The sequence below is a fragment of the Caretta caretta genome, chromosome 26, assembly GCF_965140235.1.
Source record: "Caretta caretta isolate rCarCar2 chromosome 26, rCarCar1.hap1, whole genome shotgun sequence".
NCBI classification, from domain to species: Eukaryota; Metazoa; Chordata; order Testudines; family Cheloniidae; genus Caretta; species Caretta caretta.
This window is the reverse complement of record NC_134231.1, coordinates 1,978,868-1,998,834: the sequence shown is the minus strand read 5'-3', so window position 1 is coordinate 1,998,834 and position 19,967 is coordinate 1,978,868. Positions and strand designations below refer to the sequence as shown.

Sequence of the window (19,967 nt, the reverse complement as noted above, 5' to 3'; positions counted from 1 at the left end):
ATTGGTTATATAAATAGACAGCAGTGTTAGAGCTATTTATTGGTTTAAAAAAACCGCAAGAAACATGAACAACATTAGTTAGCAGTTCACTTTAGACATTATGTCAGACAGGTTTGTAGGAAGGATCTGAAAGAGAAAAGGGTAGTGGCTTTACAGGTTAATATAAGGAGGGCAGGCATTCCATGCTTAAGGAATCGGATGGAGGAGAGTATTATGTGCTTGTGGGAAAAGGAGATAAAAGTTCAATAGGAACTAGCATTGCCAGAGGAGTAGATATAATAAGGCACATGATATAATAGCTGGTAAGTAGATAGCTAGGTTGTGAAGGGCCTTAAGTGTAAGGACCAAAAGCTTGTGTTTAATATGGTGGAAAAGCGGTAGTCAATGGAGACACTCAAAGGGAAAAGCAGTGGACGTTCGTGGGAAGGGTGTGCGTGACAAAGCATTCAGTCGGAAACTCTAATATAGCATTCAGCTAGATTATAATTAGTCCACTTAAAATGAAGATCTGTTCCCACGAAATTACACATTAGCCCCATGATAATCATAAATGCATGCTTCACACTGAAACGTCTAAAAAACTTTCACTTAAAACACACTGTCTAGTACACGCCAATTAGAGCTCTCAACATGTGTTACTTTAGATACATAGAAATGTTAGTACTTTGTTTTAAAGTGGCACACAAGAGTTGTTCTCTACAGGTTGTCTAACCTCAACCAAATAAATACCCATACTTTACAAATTCTTCCGTGCTACACCAACCTGTTAATGGCAAATATACCCACATCTTCTGCCTATGTTTCTACCTACAATGAGCTGACAAACTTTATTTCTGCCAAAACAATTGAGCTAATCACACAAAAGATAGTCCAAACAAAAGATTGCATACTTCTCACTTAGTTTCCTAGAAGCAAGTTCTAACCAGTTGTTTGACAAACAAAAATTCAAAGCATAAAGTTCAGTGTTTTAATTTTGATAAAGTTTTAATTCCATATTCATTTTATTTTAAATATAAACATTCCCCGGAAGAGTTTGGGTGGCACTGGATTTCTACATTAGAAGCAGGAAGTAAATGACTACAAATCACTCTTGTTTCACTGCCCATATTGAATAAAAAGCAAAATGTAAACTTTTAAAAATTAATTTAAATTTTCAGTATTCAGAGCTATTATTTGAAACACGGGTATTAACTTTTAAAAAACTTTAGCTTGACAGCGTCCCTTGAAAGGCAAGCATAAGATAGAAAGGGGGCAAATTTAAAATAATTCCAGTTCCTCGTAGACAAAGTGCTATACTACACTAATTACCATCTCTTGCAGGTCAATAATCCTTTGAGTGCAGGTGCAACCCCATATACCCATAATAGGGATATAGCACCTTTAAAACCAGACTCCAAGAGTTTTGAGAATTTTAGCTGCCAGACAGAGCACATAACCGAAGGAGGATCAAGTGACTGGGAACTATGACTGTCTGTGGGATTACATAAGGCAAAGATTTTGGCTCAGTCTGGGGACACCTGGGAAGATGCTCTTCATGGTTACCAGGCAGCAGGTCTGGATCAACAAAGATCCCAACACAGAGAGAACTGGGACAGAAGAGAGGCCCTGCTATGGAAGCATGGCAAAGCTATGATACAACACTGACTAAGGCCTGATGCAAAGGTGACTGTCAATGCTATGGAAAGGGCAAGAAAAGAAGCCCAGATACAAGGGTGAATACTTCGCTGAATTATATTAACAAACCAGATTAAAGAAGGTTTGATTTAATTGGAAACAAAGTTATGCACCATTTGCTCTAAGAAGGGAAACTGAGGCACAGCAGCATGCAATATAGTTTACATCGGCAGCTAAAAAAAATTTAACATGCATAAGACTTTAAATTTAAGTCAAAATGGACCTATTGCAGTTCTCATTTGCTAAAAGTGCAAACATAAAGGTAACACTCAAGGCTGTGGATTGATGGTTAAGCCTATGAACCACTGCATGGGAGATCTGTATTTGGGAAAAGCCCACATTCAAGTGTCTGAAGCCATCTTTTCTGCTGTAGAACGGAAATAGTCACTGCCAAATGCAATACTGAAACACAACCAAAAGCGTTAAAACAATGCCCTTTAGACTAGATACAGGAGTTACTTGAGGACTGGAGTCTTGTGGGGAATGGTATTGAAAAGGAAGGTTTTCTGGCTGCTGAGAGGCACAGTTAGGTGACAGGTTTCAGAGGAACAGCCGTGTTAGTCTGTATTCGCAAAAAGAAAAGGAGTACTTGTGGCACTTTAGAGACTAACCAATTTATTTGAGCATGAGCTTTTTTGCATCTGATGAAGTGAGCTGTAGCTCACAAAAGCTCATGCTCAAATAAATTGGTTAGTCTCTAAAGTGCCAGAAGTACTCCTTTTCTTTTTACAGTTAGGTGAGACGCTTGCTTGGGGCCCTGACTGCCTCTGACTCCAGTTCTTCAGAAGTCCTCATCCTAGGCAACCCGCAGCTATATAAAACTATTATAAAACACAGAAATGAACGTGATATGATGGGGCCAAACCAGCCTGCTTACGATGATGGAAAGAGGTGGGAACATGTCAAGGACATGGAAATTGCCAAACTAGACCAGAGCATTGACCATATAGCATAGTATCCTGTCTTCAACAGCTGCCAGTACCAGATGCTTCATAGGAAGGTGCAAAAAAAAACCAAACAAAAACAAAACACACCACCAACCACCCTGCAGTTTGACAATTCCCATATTCCCGACATGTCTCACCTCTCTTTTGACAGTCCCTCTCAAACCAGGAAAAAATACGAAAAGGATAACAGCAGCACATGGCTGGCAGGAGCAATTAGCTGGAAAGTGGTCATGTTGTCATGCACAGTGTGTGCTCTTAAGGTGGGGGCAGAAGTCCAAGTGTCCATGGGGAAGCTCATTTTATTGAGCGTGGAGGCAGAGAAAGGCTGCAGGTACTGAAAACCAGTACACTTATCCTCAGTGTACTAAGGGTTAACTTACAATACTATTATTTCTGCGCAGTGTACACATACATATTGCAAAATGAAATTTTGGCATCCCCTGCACCTAGCAAAAATCATTATGGACACTGATACAGAAGTCTCTCAATCAGTGTGGGCTGACTGAGTCAACTGACATTTCTAATTTGCATGCAACACTAGTACACTAATTTTTGCTGGTATGTACACAAGATACAGCCACCTCTTCGTTATTTAGTATCATACAATCCACCATAGTTATTAAAATTGATTTCAATAGCAACTGTCAGTTAAAGCATGTGGTTTAAGTGTTGTATAGAAAGCAGTATACTTAGATAGTTATAACATGTTTTTAGGTGCCTCTTAGAAATAAGTAAAATTTCGCTAAGTTTCTATGAGCACTAACAATGAATACTTCAAATGCCATAAAACCCCAGTAAATCACATTTTGAAAAAACAGAATTCAAGAATCTTTTGATAATATACTTTTATGGGCAGGGACTGTGTCCTCCTCTACGTTTGGAAAGCACCCAATTCTGAGCACTACTGCAATCTAACTACTACCACTCATAATTCTTTCCACTGTTCCTCTCTGATACATAAGCTTTGCATCTGAGCCATAATAGACAATTGCTAAACAATTCTGATCATTGCATACTGTGTCAGACAGTGAACTACAGCCTCACAATGCCTATTAAGTACATAAACAACTAATAAGAAATATAAAGCTGCAAAAAAGGAATTCCCTATTAATAAATCACAAAAACATGAAACTGTTATTCCACTTACATTTTGTTCCTCTGGTTCTAGTTTTGGAATTTTGTGTGACTTGCGTTCTTCTGATCGGGAAGAGTCATGCTTGCTACTTTTTTTCCTTTTCTCCTTTCTCCCTTCATGTTTCATCTTAGCATACTCACTTGCCTGTACTTCATTCAAAAGGTCCCCACACAGAGAGGACTCAAACAACTCCCTGCCATTCTGGATAGTTTTGGTTATCTTTAATTTGATTTCTGGTGAACCAGTCTTCTTTGGAATCACCGTTTGTGGTACTGAAGGAGGTGGTGGCGGTGGGGGTTGTGGAAGGGAAGGTTTTTCCAGAACTTCATGCGGCCTCACGTTAGAGTTTTCCATTTGGTAATACTCTGGGGGACTAAAGTTTCTAACTGCACCAAAGCCATTAGCTGAACCATTGGGATACTGACTGTATGTCTGGTATTTGGCTTGAGGTTCATACATATTGATTGTAGGTGGATAGCCATTAGTGATCGGTGGAAGATCCTCTGTCGTTGGAGTAGGGTACTGAAAGCCTTGTTGCAGGGCAGTTTCATATGGTGTCTGACCACCATCTTCAGCGATGTCACTGCTGGCATCAAAGGCATCCTCCTGGCGGATGTTGGCTGAGTCAATGAGCTGAGGTGGTTGCTGAATTGTGTTTCCCATGATCCCTTGCATGAAAGAGAAAGAGAAATCCATTGTTCTGCTCCAGCATCCTTAGCTTTCCCTTTCTCTCATAGGGCCTAAAAGGAAAGGGAGAAAAAATAAGTAATTAGTGTAAATCAAAGGAAAAGAATTAAACAACTAAAACAGTTAAGGAGAAACAGAGCTACCAAGAATATAAACAACTTTCATACCTCCAGTTTCACTAGATACCCTCTTATACAGTCAACATTACCCTGCACACAGTGTACCCCCAATGCATCCGACTCTTCACCAGCTGTGTAACACCCTGACCCTTCTGTTCTCTGCATGGAAAAATCAAGACTAAAGTGCGCCAAATTATGTGGTAGTTTTCTAATATTAACAATAATCTACTAGCGATTTGTATGGGTTTGCCCAATTTAATTTACATTCAAAAATGTAATAAAATTCAGAACTCATGCACACAGATAATCAGGGTGATCAATAATGTATAATCACAAAATCATAGATTTTAAGGTCAGAAGGGACCACTGTGATCATCTAGTCTGACCTCCTGCACAATGCAAGCCACAGAATCTCACCCACCAACTCATGTACCAAACCCCTAACTTATGTCTGAGCTACTGAAGTCCTCAAATCGTGGTTTAAAGACTTCAAGGTGCATAGAATCCTCCAGCTAGTTACCCGTGCCCCACGCTGCAGAGGAAGGAGAAAAACCCCCATGGCCTCCGCCAATCTGCCCTGCAGGAAAATTCCTTCCTGACGCCAAATATGGCGATCAGCTAAACCCTGAGCATGTGGGCAAGACTCACCACCCAGACACCCAAGAAAGAATTCTCTGTAGTAACTCCGATCCCACCCCATCCAACATCCCATCACAGGCCATTGTGCACATCTACCGCTAATAATCGAAGATCAATTAATTGCCAAAATTAGGCTATCCCATCATACCATCTCCTCCATAAACTTATCAAGCTTCGTCTTGAAGCCAGATATGCCTTTTGCCCCCCACTGCTTCCCTTGGAAGGCTGTTCCAGAACTTCACTCCTCTGATGGTTAGGAACCTTCGTCTAATAGCCAGATAGGGTTCCAAAGATGAAAAGCTACTTTGCAAACAAGCCTCAGACACCTATTTTCAGTAAAACAACAAATAACTTAATCTCATTATTTGTAATATCCACCTAGAAGTTTGAAAATGGAAATTATCTCTCACCACACATTTGTAGTGAAACTAAAATAAGAACAGTCCTTTGTATACCAGTTTCAGTGACACTGTCCACACATTTCTATGCACAGGCTTTTTAACTTAACTGCTTCTCTTCAGCCAGCAGAGGGGAATGACTAATTTTTTCCAAGAGTTACATGTGTTTCTCAAGATATTTGAAACAGAAGAAATTGTCAGCTGCAGGAGTTTAAACAGGTCAAACTGTGGGCCCAAACGAATTCAGTGTTAGAATAATCATTCTAAATATCAGATCAGAAAAAGCTAACACAAATCATTAGAAGGCTGAAACTGTGATGCTTATTAACCTTTGCAGAAGTGCCTATCCAGGGATCCAGGTACCATACAACCACTATAAATTCAACAGGCTAGAAGGGTCATAGAAAGACCTTCCAAATCCACCAATGTATGTTTCTTCTCTTCCTTCTCCTTAAAAATCTTATTCAAACTTTCCCTCTCCCCAGAAAAGCCTGGGAAAATAGATGAGCACTGATACCTGCCCTGGAAGTTACCAGGCCCTGGCTGTTGGCTTTTTTAAAATACACAGTAGCACAATTATAGCAAATAGATGCTAATTATTCCACTCCAGCTGGTGAGAAAACCAAAGAGCTCTAACCAATGGAAGGAGCATTTTTCCATGACATTAGACTTTAAACAACACATGGTAAGAACTGATTTCAGGGCTGAGGTGGATAAACCAAGACAGAAAATAAGTTATCTTGCCATTAAAATGTTCACCTTGGCGCCACTCAAAGTAGGCCACATTCCTCTCCCAGATGCCTCCTGCCCTCCAAGTCTTTGGAACCACAAGCCAGAGAGAAGTTCCCCCCTGAAGATACAGGAAGGAAATTCAGCAACCATCTCAGCCAAGTTCAGAAAGAACAAGCCAACCCTTGGCTTCCTTTGGAGTACCTACATCGACATGCCCAGGTCCATCACATGGTAGTAATAACACTATCTTTACCTCATAAGACTTGAGACAGTTTTACAGCCACTTCAAACACAGAGGGAAAAAAGTTGAATGAAATATTACATGCTCACAGATTAGCCTTCTTCCCTATTTAAGAAAAGAAATTTAAATTTAAACCATTTTAATGCTTAGTTGGAGAGAATGCCTTAATGGGTTAAACCTCATGTTTGAAATACTGGTTTGCTACCCAGTAAGGTCATTTTAGTCATTTCGAGGTAAATAAACGAAGTACCACAGTATGTGCATGTTTGTGTTGGGAGGATGGAGATCCCAAATGCCTTTTCACACAAGATTTTTTTCTGGTCTGTAATTACATTAAAGATCCCATGACATACATTTCACAATAAGGATCTGCCCATTTTCTTGCCCAAGTTTCATTCTCATCCTCCCAAAGCAACATATCCAGATAACTTATTCAATATTTTCCATGACAGACTTAAAAAAAAAAAAACCCTTCCTCCTCAGGAACTAGTAGAGAGATGTAACGACAAAGCAGCTACAAGAAAAAGTAACTTCGCCACTTACATAGCAAAAACGTACTCGTTAACTCCACATCCACAGATTAGACGGACTCTTCCCATGCTCAGTTTTACTTCATGGTGAGATCAGTCATGTGTAAAGTTACCACTGTAATTACACAACTTAGAGGAGCAACCTAATGACAGAATGCTATGCAGCAAGATTCATTATTCTCTGATCATTAAGACCCTACAATTGTGCTTCCTTGAGACAAGTAAACTGCACATCAGCCACAAGACTGAACACTGAATATTTCCCAGGACAGGATTAGCAAAAGGAAGATATATTGATACATTAAATTGGGCAGTCTTTCTCAAAGAGATGCTGTAGCTCAGTGGTTCCCAAACTTTTTCATGCTGCAACCCACATTGGGCTCATCTGTGTTCACAAGACACCCAGGGGCCTGAAATAGAGCCCTGAAACCAAACCCAAAGCCTGATGGGATCCAACTACAAGCATCTTGTTTGGCTCAGGTCTCAAGACAAATCAACCCCCTCAGGATCAGGTTAGCTCCCCCACCTCCTGCCCATGGGGGTCAACATGGTGACTGCAAGTCCCATTCCTACCAGCCGCCACCACCTCATTATGCTGCAGAATGATGCTCCTGGGGAAACTGTGTGCAACCGTGGTGCAGCAGAAAAACGCCCCCCCCCCCCCCCGAATCGCTTTATTTCCTTGCAGAAAATGATTTCTGTGGGGAAGCAAAGAGAAGTTGCACCAGCGCTCACTCACCCCTCCCCGCAGCTCAGATGCACCTCCTCAGGCAGCCAGGGGAAGAGGTAAATCACTGGGAGGGAGAGGGGGCTGGGGATGCCCTGGCCACCCAGGGATGTCGGTCCCAGCTTCGGAGGGGAGGGGAGAGGGGAGGAGGACAGAGATGGAGTTCCCCCTCCCTCTTCCCTGCATGGAACAGCTGTGGCTGGGTCAGATCAAGCTCCAGAAACATCCCCTGGCTGCAGGAAAACTCTGCACCGTGTGTGTGTGTGTGTGGGGGGGGTGTTGGGGGGGGAAGCAGGGTGGTTCCCAGGTGCGAGGGGGGCAGGGCTGAGCTCAGTGGGAGGGGGGTGTTGGTGCAGGGGGGTTCAGATGCACAGGAGTTGTGAGGACAGGGGGAGCAGCTCCCTGTACAGTGACCCTCCAACCTGTGCACCTGGAACACTCCCCCCACCAAGCTCCCTCCGAATCAGGAGCCCCCCACACCACTGAGTCCCAACCAGCTGTACCATGACCCTCCACACCACCAAGCCCCACTTCACCCCAACACTGAGCCCTAACCACTATCATCTCACCCCCCCCATGCAGAGTCCAATTCCCTCTTTACCCAGAACCCCGCACCAAGCCCCTGTGCACCCAGATTCCTGTCCTGCACCCAGACCCCCCCACACCCAGATTGCGCCACACAGAACCCTGGGAATTCTGCAGCGAAAAATTAAAACATTTAAAATTCTGCAAAGTTCTGCATATTTTAATGGTCAAAATAACACAGAAACACAACAACAATATAATCACACCATTTTCAATTATTTGCTGATAAGTATTTTGAAATAAATTACCGAAATAATTGAAAATGGTGTGATTATATTGTGTTATTTTGACAAATAAAATTTGCAGCATTTTAAAATACTGTGTGCAGAATATTTAATTTTTTGGTGCAGAATTCCCTCAGGAGTAAGAATGAGCATGCTGATGACTCACATGCCTCTCACTGCGCAGCATGTCAAGGCAGCAGTGGCTGGCAGGGGTGGTGCACACAGCCACCTATCACTGTGCATCACGCATGTCTCACAAGCCCCTGGTGCCCTTTTGCAACCCCTGGGGGGGTCACAACCCACAGTTTGGAGATGCTGCTCTAGCTCAACCAGAAATTATAAGTTTGATGCTGGAATTACTGGGAGAACTTCTATGGCCTGTGTTATACAGGTCTATGAATCTATGAAACTGTTCACTATACAAATTCAGTACTATACATTTTTATGGAAAGTTAAATCAAATATTTCTACACTGGGGTTTGTGAATATGTTCTAGCGGTGAGTGGAGAGAGTTGTTAGTTTATCCTGTTAAATTTGTACACATGCATAATCTTAGTTGACAAGGGTTGCAGTTACAACAGTTAAGAGACGATACACCCTTTTTGTTCAAAGCTTGAGCCAATCACTAACTGATGAGGATTAGGAAGAAACTTCCCTTATGGGCAGGTCTTTAACCATCCACTAAGGAATTTCTATTTTCCTAGACTAACTGGGACCTGCGGTAATTCCTGTGTTCCTAACACATCTAAAACCACACTCATGCCTATGTTCACACCCACTTTCACAAAAATTCCTTCTGGGGTAACTTCCAGTTAGGGTTCTAGAAAGATTAACTACCAGCTAAAAACATACTCATTAACATTTTTCTTTAACTGACACTGATTCACCAACCTCCTCTTAGAGTATGTCTACACTGGCACTTCGTCGGCAAAACTTTTGTCCTTCAGGGATGTTAAAAAAAACACACACACACAGACGACAAAAGTTTCACAGATGAAAAGCGCCAGTGTGAACAGCACTTTGTATCTCTACTCTTTAAATCAGCAATGACCACATTAAAGGTGAGTTATATTTAGAAGATGCCCTTTGCTTCACTAGAGGAAAATTAAGGGATGAACAGAAGCAAGGTTTTTTAAAAGACTTTTCCTTCAATTACATCTAAGAGTAATAAAGTCCAAGAATTTTTGGATTAAGAGTTCGGTCAGGAAGAGAGATTGAAATCTCTCTTTGATGACACGTCTTATAAATTACATGATTGGCTACCCATAGTATTCTCTAGACAATGATCCAAGAAAATACCTGCTCTGGAGCATCCAAAAGGAATTTTGAGCCTCACTGACATTCTGGCCACATTTAAACCCTACCTAAGGATCTCAGCAAAATTAAGCTACAGCATCAGCTTGAAACGTGTATAAAACATATCATTAATCAACTATAATTCACAATCAGCCAACTCGCTCAGTTCAGGAGTCACTAAGAACTACTTTAACGTGAATAAAAGGTCTTTTCTTCCTTAAAAAGCATTATAGTAACTTTCAACGCTTTTCAGAGCAGAAATGGGGATGTAAACACTGGAGAGAGGTTTTACACTACAGACTGCAACATATTTGCATGAATAAAAAACATGAGGCAGGCAATTTTTCATCTCTCTCTTACGAGGACATTTGATGTTTAGAAATTGGGATTTAAATGCATCTGTATTCTGCATAGTATGTTAGTAGTATAATCTTTCTACGACAAAGCAGAGAAACCAATATTTAATCTATGGGAAGATTATGCCAATCAGATTGTGTCCAACTGATTAAAGTCATTTCATTAGACCAATGGTACATTTAGATTGCACAACAGATTCTTTTTGACCATGAGGTCACCAATTCTAATCCAGCCTATAAGTATTAGCATCTTTTGAAAATTACAAACTGATGGCTGTTCAGTGATTTAAATGAAATCATTTAGTGAGTAGTTGGCATTAATTAGATTCCTGTTACCACTCTCAGCAGAATCCAAGAACAGCATGGACAACAGATACTGAACCCCCACACGTGGCCCCTCAAGCTCAAAGCTTATACACTTTGGCAGGGGGAACCTTGCACTGCTACTGGGTTTACTGCATCAGCTCCATGGTTAAACAGGATTCAGCCCCCAGAGCAGCCAACAGAGCAGATTTCACAATGATTAAATTTCCAAGAAAAAGTGTTTTTTAAAGACAGCATAACAGGATGTGGAGTGTTGGGGTTTTTTGTTTGGATACATTAACCTTCAATTACATCTACTAATTTAGAAGTTACTGGTAGAAATCTTAAGTTTTTCAAAAGCTTTCAAATAATTCCTTTTTGTGGGTACATCTACATGAAATAGACCTTGATTTTATCATGCACTCTGCCTATTTGGGACAACCTGTTCATCTGGTGTATTACCTTCCAGTACAGAGTGCAGCAGCAGGGACTTTTGCTTAACAGAAAGACTACATGCAACCGACTTCTATGCCCAACAACTGTTCTCCTCCCACAGAGCTTACACATCAGTAGCTCCCTCCTCCAGAGTCTTTGAATTCATCATCACTATAGTTAATACCCACACACTTTCCTATCCCCTCTCCTTTGCAAAACTTTAGTGGGTGCTTTCAAAATGAATATAGTAATACAAAGTAGCATCTGGATTATATTGCACTGAAAGAATAACCCCTGGGGCTAGTCAAATGCTAGAATAATGAGAGGCCATAAATGGAGGACTCCATCTCAAATCTTAACCCTAAAACAGGATTACTCTTGAGAGATTATCTTCCACCCCTTACACAAAAAGAACTGTATTTCTCCACAGCAGCCCTCTGGCTGCCACAGAAGTGGCACTGAAGGGCTAAAAAGGAGGTTGGACGTAAGTCACCCAAGTAAAAGAACAATCTCGAAAAGAGCGGGAAGTGAGGACGTTCAGCAGTCTGAGCGAAGCATGTAAGTATTTCTTTTAAGCAAGATAGGTCTCTTGCATCTCCAACTACTGCTGTTGTATTAACTCAGAGTCCACCTCCTGCAAGAACAGAATTCAATATCCAGATAGAGGATGTAATAAACAATAAACTGATACTACACTGGATCTCAGCCAAAGGATCAAGAAGAATGTAGCTAAATTATTTAAGGCTTCTTAACAGGAAAGACTTTTTGGCACCATTAAAAAAAAATAGTTTGAAGAAAGATCATGTAAACAGAACTTGTCAGTGACACAAACTAGAGACAAAATGCTTAAACTACAATAACGTCCAAATAGGAACAGTATTTAAACAAATTAAATAAGTGTTCCCCCTTTGGAAAATGAAAACTATGTACCAGGAAAACAGTATAATCTGAAGTGGATTAGGCTAGTAGATCTCATGAGAAATGTTATCCTAATTTAATGGCAAATATGCTTAACTTCGTGCCCTAAACTCTTGTATAGTATTGCTGTGGCTGCAAGAAGTGGCTGCAATTTCAGCGATTCATACACAGATAAGTTTATAGAGTGCTTTGGAATCTTCTGGGAAGAAAGCTTTTTTCACTGAATCACTATTACATTTATCTAAGGTATTTTTAGGACCCACATCACAAGTCTCAGACTACGACATACCTGTTTGGTGCTCAGATCCTAGTGACATGCAATATAATGAGCTACATAATTATTGTATCTCTAAGATCTCCACAGAAATGTCACTAGACTCAGTAGTGGATGTTGCTGATCCAATTTTTTATCTTTGATAATTACTAAAAGACTTTTGCAAAAAGGAGCGCCTTGTTGGCTTCTTTGAGAATGTCAGTCTTGGGCTATATTTTACTAGTATCCCATGTAGCTTCACTAAAACCATGGATATTAGCTAGTCTCAAAAGAACATTCACCTGGGCATTGATCAGGTTAGTAAGGGTACCTTATTATATTCTAACATGCTTTGAAATATCTTGAGAAAGAGCAGCATTATTTATTACAGAAATGTATGAAGATGCCAATCCCTGCATCTGAGCACCACCACAAAGTTACGTTCTATTCTTACTTCCACTATACTAAAAATCATTAATGATATCTTTGATAGATGACCGTAAAATACAGTTTCCCTGAAGTGTAGAGACTTTTATTGTTATATTCAAGCTTTCACTTTTGAACACTACTGATACAGGCTGAATTAGAAGAGATGACCTAGTGGTCAAAGAGCTAAAAATTAACAATATAAGCCAACATGTAGCTTTAAATGTTCACATTTTCTATTGAAACTAGCTTTAAGGGGGGTGGGGGGAGGGGGAAGAGGAAGAAACAACATTCCTCTGCAACCCATATAACTCCAGTATCCTGCTGAGATAAGACAGCCAAAAATGAAATTGTTTAGAAAGTGAAATACACAAGGTAAATATATGGTTAACAACTAATTAAAGGTAAATCAGATTTTTTTAAATGTCACTTTTAGTACATTAAAGTGACAACAACAACAAAATGCATTTACAACATTTTAATCTGAGTGTGTATAATTGTAAACCATATTGTTGTAAATGCTATCTGGATTTCTGACAATACTAAGCTAAACAAAAATAGAATATAGTGAAACCACAACCAAGTCAGGAATCTGCATTCAACTTGATTGGCTTCTCTAGACTGGTGCATGAAATAGAGAAATATGCCAACAGAATATTTATTAAAAAATATACAAATACAAACAAGCATTCACAGCTCTCCAAGTATGACCTAGGAAGACTGCAGTTATCACGCCAGGAAAGGTCCAGCAGCATTAGGGAAGACAAGATCTCATTTTCTAGATGAGATCTCCCAGTGTCAACAGTGCCCCTCCTCTTTCCCTCACCATCACACACTTATCATATCACAGGAGTACAAAGTAAAGTCCCCAAAATCTGAGCAGAAAGGGCTAATCAACGTAATATGCTAAAACCAGCATTCCACAGCTACAGGTATTATGAGTAAATTGGGTTTACCTATCCACAGGCAAACTGCAGAAGCCAACACAACATTCACAAAAAAATGATAAACGTAATGTTTGTTCAAATACAAATTCAGAATGTTAACAAGAATGACTGAGACCCACAGTTCCACTGCAATAATGACCAGCCAGAGGAGCTCCTGACTGAGAATGAAGCAGAAGCCCATTAATTTGAACCCGACACTTCATCACCATGCAGTGCTTGAGCTGAGAATACCACCACTTTTGTGGAAGGTGTTAGCAGCAAAAAGTTGAAAATTAATTTCCATAATACATTTGATTGACTGTTAATTTTTCCTGTCCACTGTTGCAACATACTGTAGGAATATCTAAAATTGTATGTTATACAGTTTGTGGAGGTTCACACATCGTTGGATGTAGGGCATTCCACAGAGATGTAAAGAAACTACTTTAAGAACTGATACTTTACTATTGGCTCATCAGTAAAGGTAAAGAGAGCAACAAACTGGAATCAATTTTTTACATTATGGTTAAACATCAGTTTAGTGAACGCAAGGCTGACCTGGACTTTCCTTTGACCTGGACTAGCAATTGCCTGGAAAACCAAAGCTCTGAGATATAGCATCAAAATAATGGTGGCACATTAGCTAGGCAGGTCCCATTAACACAAGCAGGAACTGCAGCACTAACCCACAGAGCTTCAAGGTTCTGTTTATTTTCTAAAACCCTGAAAAAGCTGTCAAAGTTATGCCTAAAGACTTCATTACTTACTTTTATCTTTTGTGCATATTTGTTTCTAAAACATGGAGCAATCTGGTTTTTCCTTACATATGATGACACTTTATTCATGCAGTCCTGGTCATATCAAAAAGTTTAACCCACGAAGCTGCCAATTTCAATTCTTGTTTGTTGTTGTACATGTTTTATAAACAAAGAGATTGCACTGCTGTGGCAGGCTATTTTGCCAATTTGTTGCAACACAGAGAAACCTTGAAGCATCTAAACAACAGTCTATGTTGCTATTGTTTGAAAATGTACAACTCCTTTGGTATTGTGAATAGGAAATTAATGCAATGATCCTTGAACCTCAAAGAAATTGCAGTGCAGATTTTGTATTTATACTGCAGGCACTTTTTATAGGTGTGAAGACACTCTTAGGTGTGTCATACCAGTATGAACGTAAAACAATTTAACAGTAACTTGCCAGTGTAATAATTTTTTAAATAATAAATGTTTATATAAAGTTTGCTGGGATGTCCAGAACAGGACAACATAAAGCCGAGTGTTTTAAATATGAATACTGAATCCAGTAACAAAAATTAATTATGGTGTTTGTATCTGAACTGCAGATAGCCTCAACTCCATAAGACAATACTAAATTCCATAAGACAATTTTTTCAACTGGTTCCTGACATACCTCTATCGTCTACAATTTTCATTACAGAAAAACACTGATAGTTTTCACAGAAGTGTCAATACCATATGTATGTCCCAAATTTTATCTAAAAAAGAATTTATTTAACTTCAACACATTTTCAATGCAATTTTAACATCTTGAAAGGAAGCATAAAGCCAGTGTCCATAATAAAACATCTTTTAAAATAATATAAACCAAGTCATTTTGGCTCACAGCAAAATCAGTCACTGTAAACAAAGTAATCAAAAGAGAACAAAGGTGCACTTGATACATGAAATGATAGAAGGTCTTCAACCCTGCACTGCAATACACTAGCAGACCTCTGTCCCTGTGAGGATTCCCACAGACTGCAGTGGGACTATGTACAAATGCAAGGGTCTGTGATAGCAAGAAGCTGATGTAGCCTGGGGCCTTAGTGACTTGATTCTTTTTCATCCTTTTAACATACCTAGTGAGTTTGATTACTGTCTCTGTGCACCTTTCTAAGGGCTGCTGAGGTTTGTTGTTTGTTTTGTCGAGGAGGAAGAGGTTTCCCACTGTTACAGAAAGTAATCTCTAGGATAACAGTATTGAAAATCCCAAGTATTCAAAACTTATGAGGGAAGCACCACAAATCAAGATAGTTATTTAAAAATCAAGAGATTAGTTTAAAAAAATAAATCTGGAGTGCTCTTTATTTGCTCTTTGGTTTTGGAAACTTGAGAGTTCCGTTGAGTCATATTTTCTCTGAAACCACATGAGCAAAATTCTTGGCTTTGATTTTTTTTAAAGTGGGATTTTTACATAATCACATGAATCCAGGAGCTAGGGCGTTAATAAAACACCAAATACCATTCAACTCACAATAAGCCTGCAAGAGTTGGCAATGCTTGGATAACATTAATGCATACAAACTATACAAAGTACTGCTTTGAACTTTAAAAACACACACTGCAGCAGAGCTCTAAAGTAACTCCACATACAAAGGAGTGCAAAATTATTCCATACTATATTCATGAAAAGCACCTTGTCATTTAGATGCACAACCCTTCTTCTCAGTCCATATTTTTATTTGGTGTCTGTTCTCCTTTGGCGCCAATAGCACCTTTTGAAGTGGTCCAAAGGACACCCACATTTAATTGTTGAAACATTTACTGCACATCTGTACTATGAGCCACTTGAAGATGTAAACAATAACTAGGAAGTGATATCACTTATTATGTCATTGTTTGGTCCAACATGCAAGGTGTGAGAGTTTTAGTCCACAGGAATTATTCACCCTTAAAATCTATCAACATAATTTAAGATCCTAAACCTGTGCGCCAGTCAAATGTGTTGATAAAAACACCAGTAAAGAGACTGATGTTACACTGAATCCACAGCCAGTTACAGAATGAGAGAAAAGGTACGCTGTAATGTGTTACTTTAAAAGATATACATAAATTCTACATAAAATGGCTAACTATTTACTAATGTGCAGTATCTGGAAACTCCTTGTAAAGATCTCTTGCTGTCTAAACTAAATTGGCAAGTATGTGGTTCAACCTACCGTTTTTTTTAAAAGGATAAAAATAAGATTACTTAAAACAGACTACTGTGATAGAGCCCCTAATTACAGCACAGTGACCCAAAGTCTCTCTTCTCATATTTGGTGCTTCGATAAGATTACAAACACAAAACATGCCTGCTTCTCACGCATTTGATCGCTGGGCTCAAATTTGGATAACCTAATTAGTTGTCTGCTATACATAACAGCAAGTATCTACATTTTAAGCGAATAAAAAAGGGGAGACCTAGTTATTTGTCTAAGAACACACCCTTGCAATCCAAATTTTTAATATTTTCAGCAAAAAATACTCCCTATTTTCTAGATTTAAAATGTAGTCAATGGATACAGTATCAAATACCTTTAAAAGCATTCCACAATGCCTTCTACCCACAGCCCTAGATGAAATAAAATGGCCAATGCAATTTCCTTGTTTAGTTCAAGAAATTGCAAAAGATATTTCTGTTACATTTGCGGTGTATAAGATAAATGCAACATTCCACATATTTCTGTTTTTTAATTTCTCTAGGACATTAGAGCAAATGTCAGTCTGCAATTTCTCTGCAGATCTGAGTTGAAAAGGGTTAATTTCTGCACCGCAGTCCCCCAGCATGTCCTGTTTGCAACCGAGAGGAGGAGGGAAGGAAAATGCCGCTTTGCTGGCGAGGATAGATTTCAGGGAGATAAGAAGAGAAGATAAGGAAGAGAGTATAAAGCCTGGAATGGGGGGGCTGAGCCACCAGGAAGGGGATCGAAAGCAGGTTTTGGAAGGGGAATTTATTTACACTGCAGAGACGAGCAGCAAACATGGCTGCCTCTGCCCCTTTAAATCCAAGCGGACCTCCTCTATCTCTACCACCACCAAAACATCACATTATCCCCAGATCTTTCTTTATTGCCCCTACTTCCCACCTACACAAAATAAACCCAGGCTCCCTCTCCAACAGGGAGAGGATCTCTCACTGCAATAACCGGGTTCCAGTCCTAGTGCGTGGAATTGATACAGGGTCTTTAGAGAAACAATAGGTTCCCTCTCACCATTCCCCACACCTCCCCCAAACGCCAGCCCCTTCCCCGCCACAAATCAGCGTTTGTCTCTAAAGACTCACTCATCGCCCCCATTTCCCCTGCTCAAGGACCACCCGAAACCCCGCGCAGCAGCCCCAATGCCGGCGCTTCTCACACACGTCCCCCCAGCCCAGCCGTCACCCTGGAGAAAGACCCCCCCCCCCGGCCACCTTACCTTTCAGCCCGCTGTGCCACCGATCCCCTAGACCCCCGCCCCCCCACCCCATGTCCCCTAAACCCCACCCCCTCGCCCCCCACCCGTCGCTGCCCCCCGGGCCCGTCTCGCCCCCTCTCACCGTCAGTCTGTTCCATTCTAACTCCCCCCGGCGTGTCCGACCGAGCCCAGCAGAGACACAAAGAGCGGGGGCCGGGGGGGGCCGGGCCGGGCTCGGAGCGGGGGGAGAAACAGGACCCCGCAGCAGGCCGCGCTGGATCCCCGGCCTCGATTTCCGCGCCACCGGGTCCCAGTTCCACGGGCGCCGCCCCGAGAGCCGCCCGTGCCCCGGGCGGTGGGGGAGCCGCAGCGCCGCGGGGAGCCCAGAGAGAGGCGCCGGGGGGGGGGCGGCGGGGGGGAGGCGCTGGGTCTCGCTGTGTCCCGGTCTCGGGCCGGCCCCGCTCGCTCTCCCGCTCCCTCCCCCTCCTCCCCACGCACACAAAGCTCGGCTCCACAGGCCGCGGCAGCCACCGCCAAAAGAGGCGCGCCCCCATTGGCTGCCGGCTCTGCGCCAGGCGCGAGGCATGCTGGGGACTGTAGTCCTGAACGGCCGCCAGGCTCGAGGGAGGCGCTGCTGGGGCACGTTTCGTGCCAAGGGGTTGGAAGGCCAGGCATGCCGGAGGCAGGGATGGAGATACACTGCACAAAGCCTAGGACCCAACACGATCTCAGAGGGGCCTGCATGCAATTTTAATGCACTAGGCGTTAGAGACACTGCCTGAGGTCGGGAAACATGCACAGAGGATGCTGGACATGTTTAATCAGCATTTTTAGTCCTAGGATGTTTGCATACTCTAGCGATGGGTGCTTAAAAATGCCTAACTAGGCATTGCATTTAAATCTTTCTGTGTCTTGGGAACATACAACTCTTGAGTTATATTGGATGTCTATGGTTTTCACTGAAGACCTATTAATAGGGTTCTAATGCCAGACATGTTAGATACAGAGATTTATGCATCCGATGAAGTGAGCTGTACCTCAGGAAAGCTTATGCTCAAATAAATTGGTTAGTCTCTAAGGTGCCCCTAGTACTCCTTTTCTTTTTCAGAGATTTAAGTGGAATTCACAGGATCTTGGAGCATGCAAACACTGCAAGGCCACAGAGCTGGTGGATGCATGGCTAATCTGTGCATCAAAGCATGATTCTACAGAAGTATTTCCATGCTACAGTAATGGGCATTATAGAAATGCCTCAGATATAAAGATGGATTTAAATTAAATGCACATGGTCTCATGACATGCAAACACTGATATGTCCTAACACATTTATTCCAATTGGAATTAAATGTTTTGCAAATTGAAGGAATTCACATTTAATTCATAGGTCTGAGAACATGAGGTGCTCTGATACTATTGTTTTGAGTGCAGTATAAAGAGCTAATTAGATGGATGTCCAATGAGATGTGTTGGGTGTATTTTAATACAAAAAGATTTAAATACAATGTATCAGGCCTGAAACTACACAAGCTGCAATGGGCAGAGGAGATGGTCCAGCTCTGTTTTATATTGAATGAGCAGTAGAAATGTATGCTGGTTATATATTTAGGATAGCACTCACTGCAAGGTACTGAATAGAATGCCATTTTTAATACAAATGGTTTCAATGCAAGGCACACATACTTGCAAACACTGATAGGTACTGATGCATTTGTTACCAATCTTGAACAAGCTCATGCTCAAATAAATTGGTTAGTCTCTAAGGTGCCACAAGTACTCCTTTTCTTTTTGCGAATACAGACTAACACGGCTGTTCCTCTGAAACCAATCTTGAACATGCAACTCTGTTGGAGTGGGGGGAGGGGGGTCAACTGTTAGGTGCTCAGATTGGCCAAGCTGTGCAATTCATTTGCATGTTTGTTATGCAACCAGCGTAGCATTGGCTGGGATGTGCTGGATGGGCTGGATGTATTTAATTACTGATGTACTGCATAAGACCTGGGAAAAAGAAAATTCTGCTGGAGAGATTACAGGGTCTCTCCCTCGGAATCTAGTTTTAGCTGCTGAGGTTTGGCATCTGGGTTAAATGAACAGAGCGTGAGAATGCTGTCATACTCAGTAGTTCCTAGTCTCATTTTGGCTGAAAATATATGCATTCAAATATTTGCAATTAATTCCCCTCCTCCACAAATCCAAAGTGATTCCAGTTCAAAGAAAATACAAAACTGATCTACTCATAATAAGTCTCTATCCTGCACC

General features: G+C 41.2%; 1 protein-coding gene across 6 annotated transcripts in view; it reads right to left on the bottom strand.

Moving 5' to 3' along the window:
* Positions 1–18,223, bottom strand: part of NSD3 (nuclear receptor binding SET domain protein 3) — a 57,792-nt gene extending 39,569 nt beyond the window's left edge. For all 6 annotated transcript variants that reach the window (XR_012666147.1, XM_048829501.2, XM_048829503.2 and 3 more), the window contains exons 1-2: positions 17,854–18,223; positions 3,769–4,496 (exon numbers count right to left, since the gene is read on the bottom strand). Coding sequence is in view for 5 of the 6 variants with exons in the window: in XM_048829501.2 (XP_048685458.1) it covers positions 3,769–4,452 (684 nt within the window). In the remaining variant the exon portion in view is untranslated. The remainder of the gene's footprint in view (positions 1–3,768; positions 4,497–17,853) is intronic.
* Positions 18,224–19,967: the final 1,744 nt, after the last annotated feature.